This window comes from Hyaena hyaena, unplaced genomic scaffold (assembly GCF_003009895.1).
Source record: "Hyaena hyaena isolate Hyena2069 unplaced genomic scaffold, ASM300989v1 scaffold_20, whole genome shotgun sequence".
Lineage (NCBI taxonomy): Eukaryota > Metazoa > Chordata > Mammalia > Carnivora > Hyaenidae > Hyaena > Hyaena hyaena.
In genome coordinates, this window is record NW_024080652.1 from 4,137,071 (window position 1) to 4,155,981 (window position 18,911).

At 52.9% G+C, this 18,911-nt stretch overlaps 1 protein-coding gene across 6 annotated transcripts in view; it reads right to left on the reverse strand.

Annotated features, from left to right (window-relative positions):
- Positions 1-2,960: 2,960 nt before the first annotated feature.
- RNF216 (ring finger protein 216) overlaps positions 2,961-18,911 on the reverse strand; it is a 155,199-nt gene continuing 139,248 nt past the window's right edge. For 4 of the 6 annotated variants that reach the window (XM_039226037.1, XM_039226035.1, XM_039226040.1 and 1 more), the window contains 2 exons: positions 6,458-6,608; positions 2,961-5,884 (listed from right to left, as the gene is read on the reverse strand). In XM_039226037.1, the coding sequence (XP_039081968.1) occupies positions 5,565-5,884; positions 6,458-6,608 (471 nt within the window). In that variant the 3' untranslated portion in view covers positions 2,961-5,564. The remainder of the gene's footprint in view (positions 5,885-6,457; positions 6,609-18,911) is intronic. The other 2 variants (XM_039226039.1, XM_039226036.1) reach the window with 1 other exon arrangement.

Consider the following 18,911-nt stretch of genomic DNA (forward strand, 5'->3'; position numbering starts at 1 on the left):
GGCTCCAGGCACCACGATGCCTGCCCCTCGCCTGGGCCACCGCTGCCTTGTCCCTGTGTCCCCCCCCAACACCCGTCCCCACTTGTTTGGCTTTTTAGTTGCAGGTTTCTTGTTGCCCAGTAGAACAGTGGGCCCGGCACGCACACACGGCTACGGCCACATGGGGCTGGGGCACCGCCTTACCCCGGGGTGGGAGGCAGGTGGGTGGGACCTGGGAGGGGGGAGGGGCGGGGGTGGGACCCGACAAGAGCCTCCAAACTCTTTTCCCACCTCATGTAAGGGTCTCAGCCTGATGAAAAGGTGCTGTCATTATCGCCACCCCAGCGGCAGGTTTAAGTGACCTACCAGCTTCACTTCACACGGCGCCACTCAGCACCCGCAGAGCCCACCGGTTGGTCTGGGGCCCGTATATCACCCCGCATTTGGGGAAGAGGCAGACCCAGGTCATCCCGGTGACCCTGGTGACAGTAGGTGCTGCCGCTAAGCCAAGGCGGTGACCAGTTCTGGGCTGTCTTCGCCAACATGTGCTGACGAAAGGAGAGGGGGTGTGGGGAGCTGCTTCTGACGAAATCCTGACCGAGCGAGAGGACACGCAGATGGGGCTTTAGGTGGGGGCCACGAGAAGAAAGAACAGCAGGCTGGATGGGGCAGCCGTGCACCAGCCTGCAGAAATGTGATCCCAAGTCCAAAAAGAAGGCTGACAAGACTGTAGCAAAAGGTTCTAGAAGCAGAAGCTGATTAAAAATTGTATTTTGGAAGCTCATACCTGGCTAATGCTCGTGATGGGTTGGTTGACCGGTTCCGTGAGGCATTGTATCATCACAGAGCAAACCACACTGGAACAAAATGCATCAAAATATTCCCAGTAGTCACCTTTGGGTCACAAAGCACATCCGTCTTCATACTTTTCTGTGTTCTCATTCTTTTCTATCATGAAGCATCTATAATTGGCAAATGTGTATACATATATATCACTTCAAGGATGGGAAAGGAAATCTGGACATCACAGTTACAAATGCTTCTATGTCTTTTTATTTTTTTTATTTTGAGAGACAGAGACAGAGAGCGAGTGGGAGAGGGGCAGAGAGAGAGGGAGGCACAGAAACAAGCAGGCTCCAGGCTCTGAGCTGTTAGCACAGAGCCCGGCGCGGGGCTCAAACCCACAGACTATGAGATTATGACCTGAGCCGCAGTTGGACGCTCGGCTGACTGAGCCACCCAGGCGCCCCACAAATGCTTCTAACCTAAATAAAAAAGTTTGCTCTGAAGAAAGAGGTGCATTCAGGTGGGACCTCCCTGAGGTCAGATTCCAGGAGACGGTTCAGAGACTGGTGACAAAGATTTGTCAGTGAAGGACAAGAACACAGCCCAGGACTGGTGGCCAGAGGCTGCTTTCTCAAGGAATCTGGAGAGCATTCTAGCAAAAGCCATGCAAATACGTACCCTGTCTTTCCTTTTCATTCACAAGCCTACTCCTGGGAAGAATGGCCATTGAAACATCAAAGAGGGGCATTCACTGAGGTGTTCAGTGGTGGCAGAAAGTTGGAAGCTCCTGAATTTTCCATCAGGGAGGCACAAAGAAAACCAATCAGACCTGGAGGGCACCCATGGTTGGAAAAGGAGAAAATTAAGTCCCGTGAAAGGTATGGAATCACTGAAAAAAAATTTTTTTTTTTTTTTTGCGGAGCCCAATGTGGTCTTGAACTCATGACTCTGAGATCAAGACCTGAGCGGAGTTCAAGAGTCGGGACACCTGATCGAACCATTCAGGTGCCCCATTTTTGAAAACAATTTTAAGTAGGCTCTACATCCAACATGGGGCTCAAACTCATGGCCTTGAGATCAAGAGTCATGTGCTCTACTGACTGAGCTTGCCGGTGTCCCATGGGATCAGTTTTGTAACAATCAGGGCGGCAAGTGGGTGTGGACGTGGAATGTGCTGGCAGGAGTGCGGGGAGGAGAAACAGGACCCTGGTTACTTGGGTGGACGGTGGAAAAGGTGGCAGAAGACTAGGAAAACGGCCAGTACCCATTTCCCTACTGGGGCGTGGGACAGTTTGTGTCTAGGGTGTGGCTGCAAATATGTAATATACCGAATGTGTGCTGGAATGACAACAGGATGGCATGGGCTTGTTTAGAAGCTGGGAATGCAGGTAACTCTTGTCTTGGATTGATTTCAGTATGCTTTTTTCAGAGATGCAAAAAAAAAAAAAAATCACTCAATAAAGTTGCAAACGGCAGGCAGGACAGGCCATGGGATCACCACCTGAGCCAAAACCGAGTCGGACGCTGAACCATCTGAGCCACCCAGGCGCCGCATAACCCCCCTTTTATTAAAACTCTGAGCAAAGTTTGAGTCCACGTGTGCTGAGGTCGCCGGTCTGGCACGTTGCAGGGGGGTGCCAGGGCAGGCACGTGGCTCCAGAGGACTTGTGCAGCCCCGAGGCTCTGTTCTCAGGATGATGTGCCTGTGTTGGAGGACAAGCTTAGCCTCCGACTCACCCAGCCTTTGCTTGGCCTCCCTTCTGCAGGTTGCTCTCCAGGCCAGTGCGTGGCTTGCGGTCCAGGCCTGGGAGAGGGGCTGAGCACATCTTCTGGAAGGGGATTCTGGGCCAAGAAACAAAGAAACAAGCAAACAAACTCCTTTGTGCCCAACTGGGCCTCTGTAGCCACCCGCTCAAGCAGGATTGGCACGAGGCATCACCCACTGCCTTCTGGGGGGGCGTGGGGTGAGGTGGGGGGGAAGTGGTCCAGCTCCTCAGGCACGTTACTCTGGGCTCACACCCTGTGGATTCGCAGTGGCAGCTCAGGGTCAGCCTCCTCGGAGCAGGGTGCCAAGTCATGCGAGACCCAGCCAGTCCCCAGGAACGTGCCACCCGCCTGCGCGGCCCCTGTGATCTGGTGGGAGTGTGGCAGCCTGTCCGCCGGTGGCATATGAATGAACACAACCAGAGGGGGCATAATGCACAAACGTTTATTTACAAAAAGTCCAGGTTACATATGGTACAGGCTTTTTACACACAGTAGTTTAAACAGATTTCTTTTTATGTGTTTTTACTACCGGAAGGTAAAGAAAAAAATTTAATAAACTAATCATTTTGCTATTTTTATACAAAGTGACAGGTCATGCACATTTTTTTTAAAGTTTTAAAATCTTTTGCTAAGTGCAAATACTAGATTCCTCTCTCCAGTTTAAGGCAAGTAGAACGGGACTGTCGCCGGGCAGTCTCTCGTTTCGGGGAACAAACACTGTGGCCCAGAGAGGGGAAGGTGCCAGGTCGCCTCTGGGATTCCTGCCTGTCCCCGAGACCCACTGATCTCTGGGGGTTCCCTGTCATCACACCTTGCAGCCACCTGCTGGCCTGTCAGAAGGGCCCACTTTCCCCCAAACCGTCACCAGTGCAGACTGCTTCGTAAGAAACCTGGGGTCCTCCAGGGTACAGGCACCTAGAGGGATACTTCACGGACAGGTGGGGACTCATGCTAGTGTCAGAACTCGCGGCGATGACCATCCCCCAAACAGCAATTGGGCTCCTGCAGGCGGGTGAGCCACGCCACAGCCCAGCCCCAGGAGGAACATTAGAAACCTGGCACCCTCCGTTCAGAAAGGTAGGAATGGACTCCTAACAGCTGCACACAGTGAGAAACAGCAAGGATTCACCTCAAAGGCAAGTCCTGTTTGGCCTGGGGAAGAGCCAGTTGTTCTGGCCTCTCCCTTTCTGGGCCAGAATCTCGCACACCAGGTTCCGGTGGACTCGCTGAATGGTGGGGGCGGGGGTGGACCCCCTCCCCGGGGCCTGTCCTTTTAGCTGCCCAGAACCCCCTTCCCTGGGGCACAGGGCAGAGGGGGGGCTGGTTTGTTCCCTCCTTGGATGAATTGGCTCACAGGGCCTAGAATGTTCTGGTGTGCTCTGGAGCCACCCTCCCCATTTGGTGGGATATCTGCGGGAATCTCACTTCTCTGAGACCCTCCCTTGGGGATGCATAAGGAACATGTTTTTAAGGGACTTCAATCCTGTCACCCATCACCCTCGGTGGGACTGTCTCCCAAGGCACTGTCACTCAGGCAACCAGCAAGGCGCAGGCAGCCCAAAAGGGAGTGGCCCCTGGTGGCGCAGACCTCTCCTCATGTGCCCCACCCTGTGCCCACACGACGGTCTGCAAAGCCCCTACCTGGAGGAAGGATGGGCAACTTAGCAGACTTCTCCCCATTTAACCCTTGAAATACAGGAGACATTCATGGCAGTGGATGACCGTGCATGACGCATGGCCCAGGGACACGGGCCCCACGGAGACAGGGGTCCGGCCGTGAGGCTCACCCTGCTTTCTGAGGCCTGTGCATACAGGCTGGGAACCCCACAGCCATCAGAGATACAGTGACAGCAACAGAGACCAGGCCCGGGGAGCTGGGCGGGGCTTCTCTACACAGGCCGGGGTGGGAAGGGCTGCCCAGTGGTGAGCAGGCAGGCCCCCCCCAACCACGTGGATGGGTGCCGGTGGAGCCTGGGTCATTTGTCCCCCTGCAGAAAACCACTGCCACCGCCAGACCTCAGGGTAGAAGGTGCTCGCTGCCAGGCTGGTGGTGAAGGAGGCTCCCGAGAGCTGGGCTGCCTGGGGGGGGCCACCAAGCCTGTCAGAGCTGCTTCATAAAGATGTTCTGTCTGGCGAGTGTCAGGACTGTCCCGCCCTCACCGGCTGCCTGGCGTGGGTAACAGACTGGACTTTTCAGAGACGGAGCAAGAGAAACTCTAGTAGGCCACAGAAAACTCAGTAAGTTCAAAGTGAGTAAATGGCAAATATTTTAAACTACAGAACAGAACAGACAGCACGAGACAGCTCTCTGTGGTCTCAACTGAATGGGCCAAGGGCAAGAAGAGAGAGCCCTGAACAGTCACGGGGGTGGTGGCCTGGGCTTCTGGATTTGGGGGACACAGCCTGCAGCCACCCCACTCTGAGCAGCACTCCCAGGTCTGGGGACGTGGCCCTGCACCACCTGATGGGCCCAAGGCAGCAGGCCATGCCTCTCTCCGGGTGGGCTGCGGTATGGGGGCGGGGGGGCCGGTAGGAGAAGAGAGCCTGGCTTCCAGGACGTGGGTTGGGCAGCCTGGCCCTCTGCAATCTGCAGTTGTTGTCGCGGCAGCTTTATGATGCTTCAGGCTGCACCGCGGTCAGGAAGGCCTCCGTGGTTAAGTGAGAGACTTGTGTAGGTGGCTGGGAGAGGGGCGGAGGCAGACGCTGCCCTGGTCCTGGAAGGGACAGGACTGACAGCAGAGATGGGCTGCCCGCTGGGGAGGGTCCCTGCACCAGCCACTAGGGCGGTGGAACTCTCGGGGGAGGTTTTCCTGCCCCCGTCTCTTCGGCCCTGCAAGTGCCAGACTGAACCTGTTACAGGTGCTCGAGGGCATTGGCCTGCTGACAACTCTCCAAATGGCAGTGGCCCTTCCCAGGAAGGAGCAGGAAAAAACCCAGCCCATCTTTCCGAGAGCCCAGTCCATCACGCCTTTTTGAAAGGTACGGCCTTGGGAGCGTGGTGGGCTCCCCGGAGGAGACAAGGCGGCGGGTGGTCAGAAGCGGCGCCGTGGCTGGGGGCCAAAGTGCATGGGCAGGTTGTGCTCCAGTGGCACGTGGACAGGTGCGAAGTCGTAGTTGACGCGCACGTTGGGCAGGGGGGGCACGTAGGGCGCCGGGACGGGGCCCATGTTGAGGGGGAAGTTGTTGAACACGGGCCGGACGGGCGGCAGGGGGAAGGGCGGGTGCACGAAGGCGTATGGTGGGATCTGGGGCTGGTGCAGGTTCTGCGGGACGGGCCTCGGGAGGGCTTCGATCCGCTGGACTTTCTCCGGAGGCTTCTCCAAGGGGGGCCCGATGCGTTTGAAGGTGTTCTCTGAACAGGAGATGGGATTTAGTAGACGAGACAATGGAACATGACCGCGCTTGCTTGTGTGTGGGGCGAGGCCAAGCCTGCACATCCTGACCTCCCTCCCGGCTGCCCCAAGCGGAGGGCCCAGAGAATGAGGGGAGGCCTCAAACATGGGACCCCTAGGATCATTCCTGCCTGTGGGCACAGGAGGGGTGGCCAGGACACAGCGAGGCTGATTGATGGGTATATGCTCCCCCACCCCCGCTGTCTGAGCGAATGCAGATGCACTGATTAATCTGGAAGGTGGAGGATAGATTCAGCTCAGAACAGGTGAAGCTTCTGTGAGGGCCTTTCCTTCGGAGCCAGGGCCTGGATGGCCACTTCCAGAAACTCCGTTTCTTTCCTTTGTGACCTCAGAGAGGCCAGGGTGGGCCTACCATCTTTTCAGTCTGGTTTGGGTTCTTTCTGTCTGCCTCCTGGGCATACCCCACCCTTGGGACCTCCTGACCATTGAGGGGACGCGGAAACTCTCCGGCGCTCCCCCAAGCCTTCCCTCACAGGAAGCCAGGGGCCTGGGCGGAGCGTGTCCACAGCTACCTGAGGGCCGGCTGTGAAGGCCCCCCTCCCCCGCGCACACGGACTGTGGCTGGCGGGGGCCCGTGCTGGGGGAGCGCTTGCCTCCGTTCTTTCTCTTCTGCTCTTCTTCGGCCTCCTTCTGGATCTCCTCAATTAGCTTCTCGTCATCTTCCTAGAAGAAAGCAACAAGAGTGTGAGCTTGCTCCCAACCAGCTCCGTTCAGGGCAGAGATCCCGCTGGGATCTGGGGGCGGAGGGGCAGCTCACTGCCAGTCAGCACCACTCATGCCCACACCCCAAGGGTCTCCTTCCTTCGTCAGTGGGTGCTGCTGCTATGGGGAAGCCCGCCTGAAAGGCGTGGGGCGGGGCGGGAGCCTGCTTTTGTTCAGTCGGCTGTAAGGTAAGCAGAGGAAGGACTTTCCGCAGCTCAGGGTGGGCAGATGGATAACCCGAGGGTCTGGGAAGGGGGTGAGTGTGGGTGGGCCGGGCCCCAGGAGTTTCAAATCCAGAGCCTATGAACCCCGAGCACAGTAGCCCTTCCGTGCAGAGCCCAACAGTCTTGCGGTCGCAGGCGGACAAATCATTGGGCCGGCAGAGCCCTGAAGCTGGTGGGCCACAGGGGGGGCTGCCTGGTGCCAGTGGGACCGGGGCCGGGGGCCCACACATGGGAGGATGGGTGCGGCGGTGTTCGAGCACGATGAATGGAGTGGCACGTCATCAATGCACGGTTTGAACTGAAGGAACTTGGTTGCTGGGGTCTCCTGGCTGCTTGTCCAGGAGTCAGGTTCAAGCTGGGAAGAAGTGTGAGGAGGGCGCTGGTGCCCAGTACTGCTGGTGGCAGGAAAGCAGAGGAGGTCACAGCCCTCAGGAGGCGCTTTCTAGACCAGGCACCGAGACTCCCCGCACGGCCAGGTGTGTCCTGGGCGGCAATGGTCTCGGTGATTGCTCTGGACTTTTCATGCTGACCTGAGGCTCTGGCTGACAGCACCAGGAGACTCTGGAGAGGTGAATGGACGACCACAGAAAAGAACACATGAACTGGAAAGAGCACTTGGAGCCGCGGAGTCAGTATGTTTACTTAGCACATTCATGTCAGAGCCAGGACAGCACTCGGTGATCTTATCACACTTATGGACATCGAAGATGCGAGAGTCGGGAAGATCAGTCAGTGTGTATCGGATACCTACTAGTGTTAGACATTGTTCTTAGCGCTGAAACTTCTGATCAATGAGACTAAAATCATACTCCTGGAATGGCTACAAAGCTACGGAACATACTCCCTTCGGTAGATCAAACACTTTAGGACAAAGCCACTGGAGGCTGTGGGCTCTGTGGGCAATCGTGAGAGGCCCTATTAAATTCGCTCCCACTCTCTCACGCTCAGATGCTGAATGGAGGACCGAACTCAGTGGGCTCGAGATTCTTTCCAACTGTGACATTTGGGCATTTTTAACACACAACCAAATCTTTGTTGGCCTTGCCCTGCCAGGTGTTCTGAGCAAAGCAAGAGGAAGAGGAGAGAAGAAACGTTAAGTTCGCATCACACACGTCGGAAGCTGCCAAGCGCTTGTGCACATCAGAGAATCGTACGGTCGGTCTGTCTCCCCGGTAACACACACACAAATTCTCCATAAAAACCCCAAGACGTGGCCACCTAGGCTCTTTGTGAACACTCCAAAGCAGGGAACGTAGTGCTCACTCTACAGAGTAACCACTAAGCCAACCCACACAAAGGGCTCCAACAACAGAGTTCGGTAGGCATAGTTCAAAGGTCTCTGTGTGGCTGTCAAGATAAGTTCTACCAATTATCTACTAATTAGGAACTGACACACCTCTTCATTTTGGTGCCAGTGGGAGGCCCAGGAAAAAAAGATTTTTAACCTAAGAAAAAAGAAAAAAAAAAAAAAAAGGAAAGAAAAAACAGAAAGGAAGTGATCCAGAAACCTCAAATGGGAGGGCAGTGGCTATTACAGCTGCCATCAAGTGACTGGGGCAGGTTCTTGGACCTCGGAGTCTCTACACCTCACCTGGAGAGTGGACTGTTCTAAGGAATGAATGAGCACCAAGTGTGTAAAGGACTCGGCACAAAGGTCTCACTACTAAAGGAGAAACGTCATGAAAAATGGCAGAAATAGAAGATTTTTATTTTTTTGAGTAGGTATATATATTTTTTAATGTTTTATTTCTGAGAGAGAGAGAGAGAGAGAGAGAGAGAGAGAGACAGCATGAGCAGGGGAGGGTCAGAGAGAGAGGGAGACACAGGATCTGAAGCAGGCCCCAGGCTCTGAGCTGTCAGCACAGAGCCCAACAGGGGGCTCGACCTGAGCTGAAGTTGGACGCCCAACCGACTGAGCCACCCAGGCGTCCCAGAAATAGAAGATTTTTAGAGAGATGAGAAGTTTCAAGAGAAAGTGGTAGAGAACGTGGTAGAGATTGGGAGATGCCCTCAACACTTCTCTCCATGGCTGCTTCGTGGCACAAGTGGCAGCCCTCCTGACTGTACTTATTAGGGCCACTGAGCAAACTGTCAGCGGCCCCTAGAACAGGGGTCAGATGGTTCAGAGTTCAACTTCCTCCAAGTGGCTGGGAGTCACAGGACACTGTTTAGAAACTAAGAACTAAAATGTATTTTAATAAATGTATTTTTTTTACACAAACTTTTTAAATTTATTTTTAAAATGTTTTATTTATTTCTAGGAGAGAGAGAGAGACAGCGTGAGCAGGGGAGGGTCAGAGAGAGAGGGAGACACAGACTCTGAAATAGGCTCCAGGCTCTGAGCCGGCAGTCAGCACAGAGCCCGACGCGGGGCTAGAACCCACGAACCGCGAGATCATGACCTAAGCGAAAGTCGGACGCTTAACCGACTAAGCCACCCAGGCGCCCCTACACAAACTTTAAAAAAAAAAAGTTTATTTATTTTGGGAGACAGCAAGGTGGGGGGAGGAGCAGAGAGGGAGAGAAAGAATCACAAGCAGGCTCCATGCTGTCAGCCAGAGCCTGGTGTGAGGCTCGATCCCATGAACAGAAATCAAGAGTTGGACACTTAACCAACTGAAGCACCTAGGCGGCCCCCATAAATGTATTTTTAAAAATACATATTTTTGGGGGAGCACCTGGGTGGCTCAGTTAAGTGTCCAACTTTGGCTCAGGTCATGATCTCAAGGTTCGTGGGTTTAAGCCCTGCGCTGGGGTCTGTGCTGACAGCTAGCTCAGAGCTTGAAGCCTGTTTCAGATTCTTTGTCTCCTCTCTCTGACCCTCCCCCACTCATGCTGTCTCTCTTAAAAATGAACATTAAAAAAAATAATAAAGCTCTTCAAGTCAAGAGTGGAGGTAGACTGAATCATATACTTAAAAAAAAAAGCAAATTTGACTTTATATGCATTTTACCATAATTTAAAAAATAATGTAAAAAAAAAAAGTGAATGAGTCAAGCTTTAGGGTCGACTTTGAGATAGAACATGAAGACTGGTCCCCTTGGGTTTGGGCTGAGTGACACATTGGCTTCTGAGGCCTTTCTGGAGGGAGTTCCCTTGGGAAGCATTGTAGGTACCCTGAGTGTCGTCATTCACGGTGAACCAGGACACTCGCCACTCTGCAAATCTAGGACACACCTAGGCTGCTGGAAGTGGGGGACAATAGGAGGAAAGAAGATGAGAAGGGCCGGTGTGGGGGCTGGGTCGCAGGAGGAACTGACCTCCAGCACCCCTGGAAGGGGCTGAGTCACTCACAGGAAATCCAGGCGTGCGGAGTGGCTACCATGGCAACTTTTATCTTACAGCAGCACTGGCTTCCTAACAGACGGGCACCTGGCGTGAGATGAAGGACTCCAGCTCTGGGGCTCCACAGACTGGGGCTCGGGGACCCCACCACCCTTCACAAGCTGACCTGGAGCCCTTTCACAGCAGGTTTACTGTGAGAAGCAAATGATCTCTTCTTACAAAGCACCAAGCACAGTGACAGCAAGAACGGAAGTGAACGAGGGCTTTACCACGTGCCAGGTCCTACCGCCAGCCCCTCACACAGACCGGATCCAAGGAACAGCTCCATCAGTCAGGCCGATCGGTGAATGACCACGTCATAGACGGGGAAACTGAGATTCAGTAAGGTCCAAACCGAGGCCTTCCAGCCCCAAGGCTGGAGCTCTTAACCTCCGAAACCACGGGTTTCTGTACCGGGGCTCCTGGGGCGGTGTGACTGCAGGGCCCCTGGAAGTCTGTCCGCTCTGCCCCAAGCGCGGGCACAGGTGAGAACTTTTAGGCCCCGCTTTGTTCTAGGAAGAGTGCATCCTACCCTCCTTGAAATACAAGAAGGCTCCTTCTCCCTGGGACGGGCAGAACTCCGACCTTTTTCCACTAAATACAAGATAACAGGGCAAAACAAAACACCTCCACGCAAGCAGACGAATGGCCCATACAGCAGACAAGGGTGGCACTTACCTGGAAATTTTTAGGGAATTCGTGTTTTCTTGGTCAGCTCACCCAAAAGCGCATGTACCACCCCTCAAAAAGTTCATCTGAGGGGTGCCAGGCTGCACGGCTCAGTTGGTTAAGTGTCCAACTCTTGGTTTTGGCACAGGTCATGATCTCATGGTTTGGTTTGTGAGTTCGAGCCCTGCATCAGGCTCTGCACTGACAGTGTGGAGCCTGCCTGGGATTCTCTCTGTCCTTCACCTCCTCGTGCTCTCTCAAAATAAATAAACTTAAAAAAAAAAAAAAAAAAAAAAGGAGCCTCAGGTGATAGTCTCTGACCGGCTCCTCTAGCACTTGGCCTTTAGGCAAAGCTGGCAGATCCCGCTCATCCAGACGGGGAGACAGGAGCTCGGGGGCCCACAGACCTCACCTCATGAGCCAGAAACCGAAGGCGCAGGCCAGGCTCCACCACTGAGACCCTAGAGGACTTACGGGCTCTTGGTAGTTGGGTCTCCTTTCGCCTCTGACTGGGCTGCTGCTCTGAGCCCATTTCAAGAGTGGGAATGCCCACTTCCAAAGTTCCCTGACATGCTTTTCTTGTGAAGCTACTAGATTACTTGCATATCATGGCATCCCACGGAATCTTCTCTTTCTGCCACAAAAAAACAGCATTTTTGATTCTTATACACATTAAAGCAATTCTGGAGAAAAAAAAAGTTTAACAAAACACAAATAGAGCAATCACCAGTAATTTCTCTCCAGAGATAACTCCTGGGATCATTTTGGCCCACTTCCCATTGGTTGTTTTTGTATCCACACCTCACTCAGAAAAGCCCTGAGGTTCTCTTCTGGAAAGCCACACCTGTACATTCATGTCCCACCTTCCTGTGTGTAGTTCACACTCACCCGCTATGTGCCTCTTCCTGCCACACGAGGCTGCCAGAGACCCTAGCCCTAGAGAAGCAGACATCGCGGGGTCGTGAGACATGAAATCGGGACCAGGGCAGACAGCCTCCAGGGGTGCCTGGGCAGCTCTGAGCTCCGCAGGTAGCCAGAGGCCGCAGACCTCAGGAGCAGGCTGTCAGGGCCCCTCTGCTGGCTCCTTGAGACCTGAGCTCCCCTTTGCACCCTGCCCGTGAGGGCCTGTCCGGAACTGCGGGAGGAACAGATGGCAGTCTACAGTCACTGCACTGGACACCCCTAGTGAATGGCCACCAAGGGCGACATGTCCCCAGTGCTCCCACATCTGGCCTCTGGCATGGACTTTAGGATGGATCCAGCAGGCCTGGATTCCATTCTCTGTCTGCTTTCTGGCCCCTCCTAATCTGGGTCAGAATTTCACACAGATCCACAGAATGTGCATAAGAGCGAGGCAAGGCTGAAGTAGGAGGGAGCAGACACCAGTCTGTGGTCAAGATATCCCCGGATGGGTGGGTCTCAAAAGGTCGAGTAGAACGAAACACCAGGCTCGGGTGGAAGGTGACCATCTGAAGGATTTCTCCGGCTGTCCATGGCCAGTCTGGGAGTGGAGCCCACAAGGCACAACCAGACATGGCGAGGACTGTGTAGGGGACAGGTACAGCGTCCACAGGGGCCCGGTGCATACCAAATGCAGTGCCGAGGCTCAAGGAACAAAGCAGAACGACGCATGGAGTCTCCCCGCCTGGCAGATCTGGAGGAATACTTTAACAGAAGAAACGAGTGGGTTGCATCTTAACAGGAAGAAGGTTTTACTTCCTTTCCCTGGATTCCTTTGAGCTCAGCAGGACATAAAGTGCCGGCCTGACTTGGCGGCCTCGGACACGCCTGCTTCACATGGAGGCGGCAGGGAGCACGGCGAGGGCACGGCGCCGACGGCAGGGGCCCGGCTTCTCCAAAACACACACTCGGCCCGGCAGTCACTGGCAGGAAGTGAGGCGGAATTCACCAGAGAGGTTTTAATTAAGAAAGAAAAAACCACCCAAACCCTGACTTCCTAAACTGCGCCTCCACAACGAAGTTCCATAGCTCTCCCTGAGCAGCAGGCTCTAGACAGGAGGCCACAGGAAAAGGGGCTGTTTCTGTCAATCAGATGCTGCCAAGAATCGCCAGCACAGGCTGGAAGTCCCCAAGACAGACATAGGAGTGCTGGGTCCAAGGCTGCTCTTGCCAAAGCTTTGAAAAGTCCCTCCAAGCCCGTTTTCTTTTGCATTTCTGATCAGCACGGCTGGCTGCCCGCCTGCCGTCCAGCCTCCTGTGACCACGGAGGGAGGATGGGTGACTTTTTTCTTCATTTAACTGTTCCTCCCCTTAAAAAGGTGACTGGGAGTCGCAAGTCAACTGCTGCTTCCCTCCTGCAATTTTGGGGGTGGGGTTGGGGCTGGGATCCAGGTCATGTGTGGCCGCAGCTGTTGTTAATAAACTTGCAATGATTTCATAAAAGGCTTCCAAAGGGCTGAGGATTTAGTTTCAAATTATTCCCAGATCGGCTGCAGATCACCGAGCAACACCAGCCCCTAGTCCCCAGCCCCAGCTGTCCCCCTGCAACAGGAAATTGGGGGAAGGAGGGCGGGGCGCAGCCTGGAGGGGCACATGCTGTGCAGCTGGGGTCTGGAATGGCGGGGTGGGGGGCTGGGTGACGTGCTGGGGAGGAGCAGAGACGGCCAGGCTCTCGGTGGCTCTGGCTGCTATCTCGGGTCACAGAGGCCCAGATAGCACCTTTCTATCTAGGGCTCCACCACAGGGGCCTGGAGGCAGCATGGAATGGGACCATGTTATGACTCTTGTCAGGGTCAAGTGCTCAGCCTGGGGCCTGCATTTGCTGAGGACGACACATACCAACTGTGTTCACTGGACTGAGCCACGCTGCCACCTCCTCGGTCAAGTCCTCCATTGACATCTACACTTGATCAGGGACACTTTCAAGGTTTGGGGATGCCCAGTCCCCCTTCTACCATCGGCAACTTGCTCAATGGGGAAGGGGTCCAGTGATGGTCCTACACCTCTGTGGAGCCCAACCTGGTTCACTGGACTCAGGGACCCTGATGGGCACCTACTGGTAAACCCCCCAAATTTGTGACCTCTCGCTCCAGGGTGGGGAGATTCCTGGAGTAAAAGGAGGTGACATCTGGTGCAAGACCTGGGCTTGCACCCTTTTACCAAGTGACCCAGATCTCATTCTCATCTGCAGACCAGGTGTGGGGGCCTGGTCCTGCCCCCATGTTGTAACCGAAGGCCAGTATTTAAAAAGGTGACTAGGAGTAAACTGCTGAGGCGAGCTGTGGAAGCTGGGCTGACGGGCAACGAGGGGGCTCACATTTCTATCTTTTTCTCTCTTGTAGAAGGCACATTGTTAAGGAAACACACGTGGGTGGCTGGCTGGCTTGCTTGGTAGAGCGTGTGACTCCTGATCTCAGGGTTGTGAGTTCAAGCCCCACACTGGACATGGAGCCTACTTAAGTAAGTTAAGGGAACAATTTTGGTTTGTCTTTCCCACGGGTCTTCTGCCTCTCCTGGCTCCTTTCAGAAATGCCCTTCTCCTTCTGTTCCAGCCACACCCCCTCCTTTCCTTTGCCACTGAAACAAGAGCCTCAGAGTTATGCAGTATTGGGCCACTTAACTAGCTCACTCAGTAGAGCATTTGGTTCTTGATCTCAGGGTTATGAGTTCAAGCCCCACATTGGGTGTGGGGCCTAATTAAAAAAAAAAAAAAAAAAAGATTGTGCAGTATCTTCTATACACTAGACTCAGCAGGGCCGGCAGGGGTTGGGCACTGGTCTAGTCAGGGTGGAGCTGGAATCCCAGATGGGAGAAGGCAGGTGGGTGGCTTTAAGTCGCCAAGAGAAAAAACAATCCTGCTGGAGCTGAGTGCTACTGTTCACTAACCATAAGCTTTGTAAAAATGGGAGGGCACATCTGCCTTAGAGAATTAAATATATTAACACAGGTCAAAATCAGGTTCAATTCAACGTAGGCTTGGGGAAAATAAGTCTCCTGACCAAATGGCTGGGTGGTTATTGGTACCAAATTGTAAACTGGTTTTTAAAAGCCCCAGAGTTCTTGGAATTGAACAATCTTTACTTTTATATTAAAAAAAAAAAAAAAAAAAAGGTTGTAGAGAACAATTCTGTGCAGTTTTTGGTAACTGAAATCCAAGATACACACTGACTTTGTTTTGCATTTATAAAGAGAAAACTGTTGTTACAATTTTGCCCCACTTCCTGCATCCAGACTGCCCGGTGGGTACCCTTGTGGGTACCCTTCTGGACACGGCTTCTAAGGAGGAGATATACCTTGTTAACCCTCACCGCTCATTCGGCTGCACACGGACAGCAAAGGGTCGGCGTATTTGGATCATCTAGTCAAGTTGCAGGTACCGTCCCTACTGCAAAATAACGGCTGCTCGGGGCGCCTGGGTGGCTTAGTCGGTTAAGCGTCCGACTTTCGCTTAGGTCATGATCTCGCGGTTCGTGGGTTCGAGCCCCGCGTCGGGCTCTGTGCTGACTGCCGGCTCAGAGCCCGGAGCCTGTTTCAGCCTGTGACTCCCTCTCTCTCTGACCCTCCCCTGCTCACGCTGTCTCTCTCTCTCCTAAAAATAAATAAAACATTAAAAAAAAAAAAAATAAAAAATAAATAAAAAAAAATTAACGGCTGCTCACAGACGTGTCGCCAAGTGGCTTCGTGTCCTGCCCCCCAGTTAGAAAAACTGGTTTATGGGGCGCCTGAGTGGCTCAGTCGGTTAAGCATCCAACTTCGGCTCAGGTCATGATCTCACGGTTCGTGAGTTCGAGCCCCGCTTCGGGCTCTGTGCTGACAGCTCAGAGCCTGGAGTCTGCTTCAGATTCTGTGTCTCCCTCTGCTCACGCTGACCCTCCCCTGCTCACGCTCTCTCTCTCTCAGAAATAAACATTAAAAAAAAAAAACCCTCTATTAAAAAACAACTGTGGTTTGCTTCTCTCTTCTTCCTTCCTATAAAGACATCTTGTTTCTTAAGACTCGTGGTTTAGTGTTGTTGGCTTCTTCTTCTTTTTAATAGTTTTACTGTCAAGTTGGTTTCCATATAACACCCAGTGCTTATTCCCACAAGTGCCGTCCTCTATGCCCATTACCCCCTTTCCCTCCCCCCCACCCCCATCAGCCCTCAGTTTGTTCTCGGCATTGTTGGTTTCTTCTTGATAACTAACAGAGAAGGGAAGTTACAATCCCCACTTTGGCTCTTATATGGAGTTCATTCGGGTTCCCAAGCAATCTGTGGTCATTAAGGGATAAAACCACGAAGGGGACGTAGAGATTCTTCACAGCCTCGCTGGTTAATTAAGCCGGAGAAGAGGCTGGATGACAGGGTGTGCTTTGTTTCCCTGAACTTCTGAATGGCTTTGTGTTCTCAGAAGCCCCAACAGATGCTGGCTTGGAATCCAATCAGTCTCCTGGTGAGAATCAAGGAAACTGGGCTGATCCCAGATTTGATGGGAATGGGACACATGGAACCAAATCTCTGGCTGTAGCTGCCTGAGGAGACTGGAGGGATTTGTATTTGCCTCACCTTCCTTTTGAACTTTACTCTGAGCAAATACAGAGCCTTTCTCAGGGTGGAAGATGACAGTTCAACAAGAGACAAGGGGACAGTCGCATGCTGTGGCACCGAAACAAGGTAACAGAACATAAGAAACCTTTAACCACTTCTAGGTGTAGGACTAAAAGGGAGGTGGCAGGAAAAGGAACGAGAACAAGCGGGAGGAGAAAGGGAAAACCGCACAGGCTGAGGACAGACCAGATGGCTCAACACCCTCTCGTGTGTGACTCTACTTGGCTCTGTTTCTGGAGAGACGATGCCGAAGAGAAAGAATCCTACTTCCTGGGGCGCCTGGGTAGCTCAGCCGGTTAAGCATCTGGCTCTTGGTTTTGGCTCAGGTCGTGACCTCATGTTTCATGGGACTGAGCCCCATGCTGGGCTCTGTGCTGACAGCATGGAGCCTGCTTGGGATTCTCTTTCCCTCTCAAGATAAATAAATAACCCCCCCCGCCCCAAATCCTATATCCTCACGTAGTTCCCCGTTTGCTAAGCTGCATGGCACTGAGGAAGCATGTCGGCAGAAAGGCCAGGTCCCGGGAAGGTTCGTTCCCAAAGGCCCCATGCATCACCTTGGTGAGCACTTGTCACTGGGGGCTGCACCTTCCTCCATTTGACCAAACCAACACCAGAAGGATGACCTATTTACAAGGTCTGCCCTTTCCGTCGGCAATGGGGGCGTGGGGGTGGGTGGTGGGGAGGAAGGCTTGCTACGGGTCTCAGTGGGTCACAGAGCTGTGGAGCAAGAGCAATTCCTGGGTCCCTTAGCCCAACTTTCTGCCCGGTAAGCTTGTCCCTGACCCATGCACACCTGGTTTCCATACAGGACCCCAGGCTTTTCAGAGCTGGTGGCTCTGGGGATTACGGTTAGGCTGGGAGGACAGTGTGCCATGGCTCTCACACAGGGGCCGGCCCGCTACCCTGATGCCTCCTCTTGTTAGGCGTGTGGGAGACGTTCTGCACCGGGGTAAAGTCGGGGGGCTAACAAGACCTTTCCTTTGGCTTATAACATGCTGGCTTGAACCGTGTTTTTTTTTTTTTTTTTTTATTTTTTTTTTTTTTTTTTTTTTTTTTAATATTTTTATTTATTTCTAGGAGAGAGAGAGACAGCGTGAGCAGCAGAGGGTCAGAGAGAGAGGGAGTCACAGACTGAAGCAGGCTCCGGGCTCTGAGCTGGCAGTCAGCACAGAGCCCGAAGCAGGGCTCGAACCCACGAACCGCGAGATCATGACCTAAGCGAAAGTCGGACGCTTAACCGACTAAGCCACCCAGGCGCCCCTTGAACCGTGTTTTAAAGCTACTTGGATTAATGGCTAATCTTTAAAAATCAGGAGAGATCATAATAAAATTCAGATTTCTAGCTTCTCTGGAGAATGTGAAGCCATGGTTAAGTAACTGGGAGTAAAATCTCACTTGGCAACAATCTGTGGGGGCTGAGGAGTCGCCTCTGCTGTCTGCCAGTCCCCATCACACCCACTGCCCCAGACCTGGCTTCACTTTACATTCACCACTTATGTTACTAATGCCCCTGTGGTAACTTGGGTCTGTGATCCCAGCTTACATGCTGCTGGGTGTCCTCTGTGTAAATCTTCCATGTTTTTTTCCTACCACGTTGTAAAATATAGATATAGAGCATCTTATTAATGCACTGTATGTTAACTAACTTGGACTTAAATTAAAGAAATGTATATATGTAGCATCACTTAAAATTTTTTTTTATAGTAAACTCTACCTCCAACGTGTGGCTCAAACTCACAACCCTGAGATCAAGAGTCACATGCTCCACCGACTGAGCCCGCCCGGTGCCCCAGCGCCACTTTTTATAGCTGTGCACTCTATCGTTGTGAGCATCTCGCTCTCGGGCTGTTCACTGCTGGACTCAACATGTGATGGAAAAGTAAAATTCTATCTTGTCTAATCCACTGCTATTTTTGGGCTTCCTGAAGTCACAGCCACATTGACCCTTATTAACAGAGGGATGTTTATGGGTTTCTTATTGACTAATATTACTCATTACACATCACTATTTATCTATATCATATGTGTGTTAACAATTTCCGCCAGTTTTTCATTTACTTTTATCTTAGTTTATGGTGTTTTTTGGCAAAAAGGATTCAAGTAATTGTAGTCTGGCCTCGATGTACCAGTAAGAAGGGTCTTGCCTCCTTAGGGGATGATAAAAGTCATTTCCTCTGGTCTTCTTAAAGTATTTCCAAATTATTAGCCCAGTGCCCCAAAAGAGCTACTGGAGGTTTCTCTGGCCACATGGTAGCAGTGTGATCCTGAACACTTAAATGGGGCCCAGCCAGCCACCCCCTAGGTAAGCCCTGTGGTAGCTCCCATGGTAGCCAGTGAGACCCACGGCCTGGCTGCGCCTGTCTCTCTCTCTCCTCCCCCAGCCCACTGGCTGCATGTGACACCAGCCTTCCTTCTGGTCCCCAAGCAGGTGGAGTTCATTTGATTGCCTCCTCCTCAGGCAGGCCTCTCTGCAAATGCTGCCTCCTGGGGAGCCTGCCC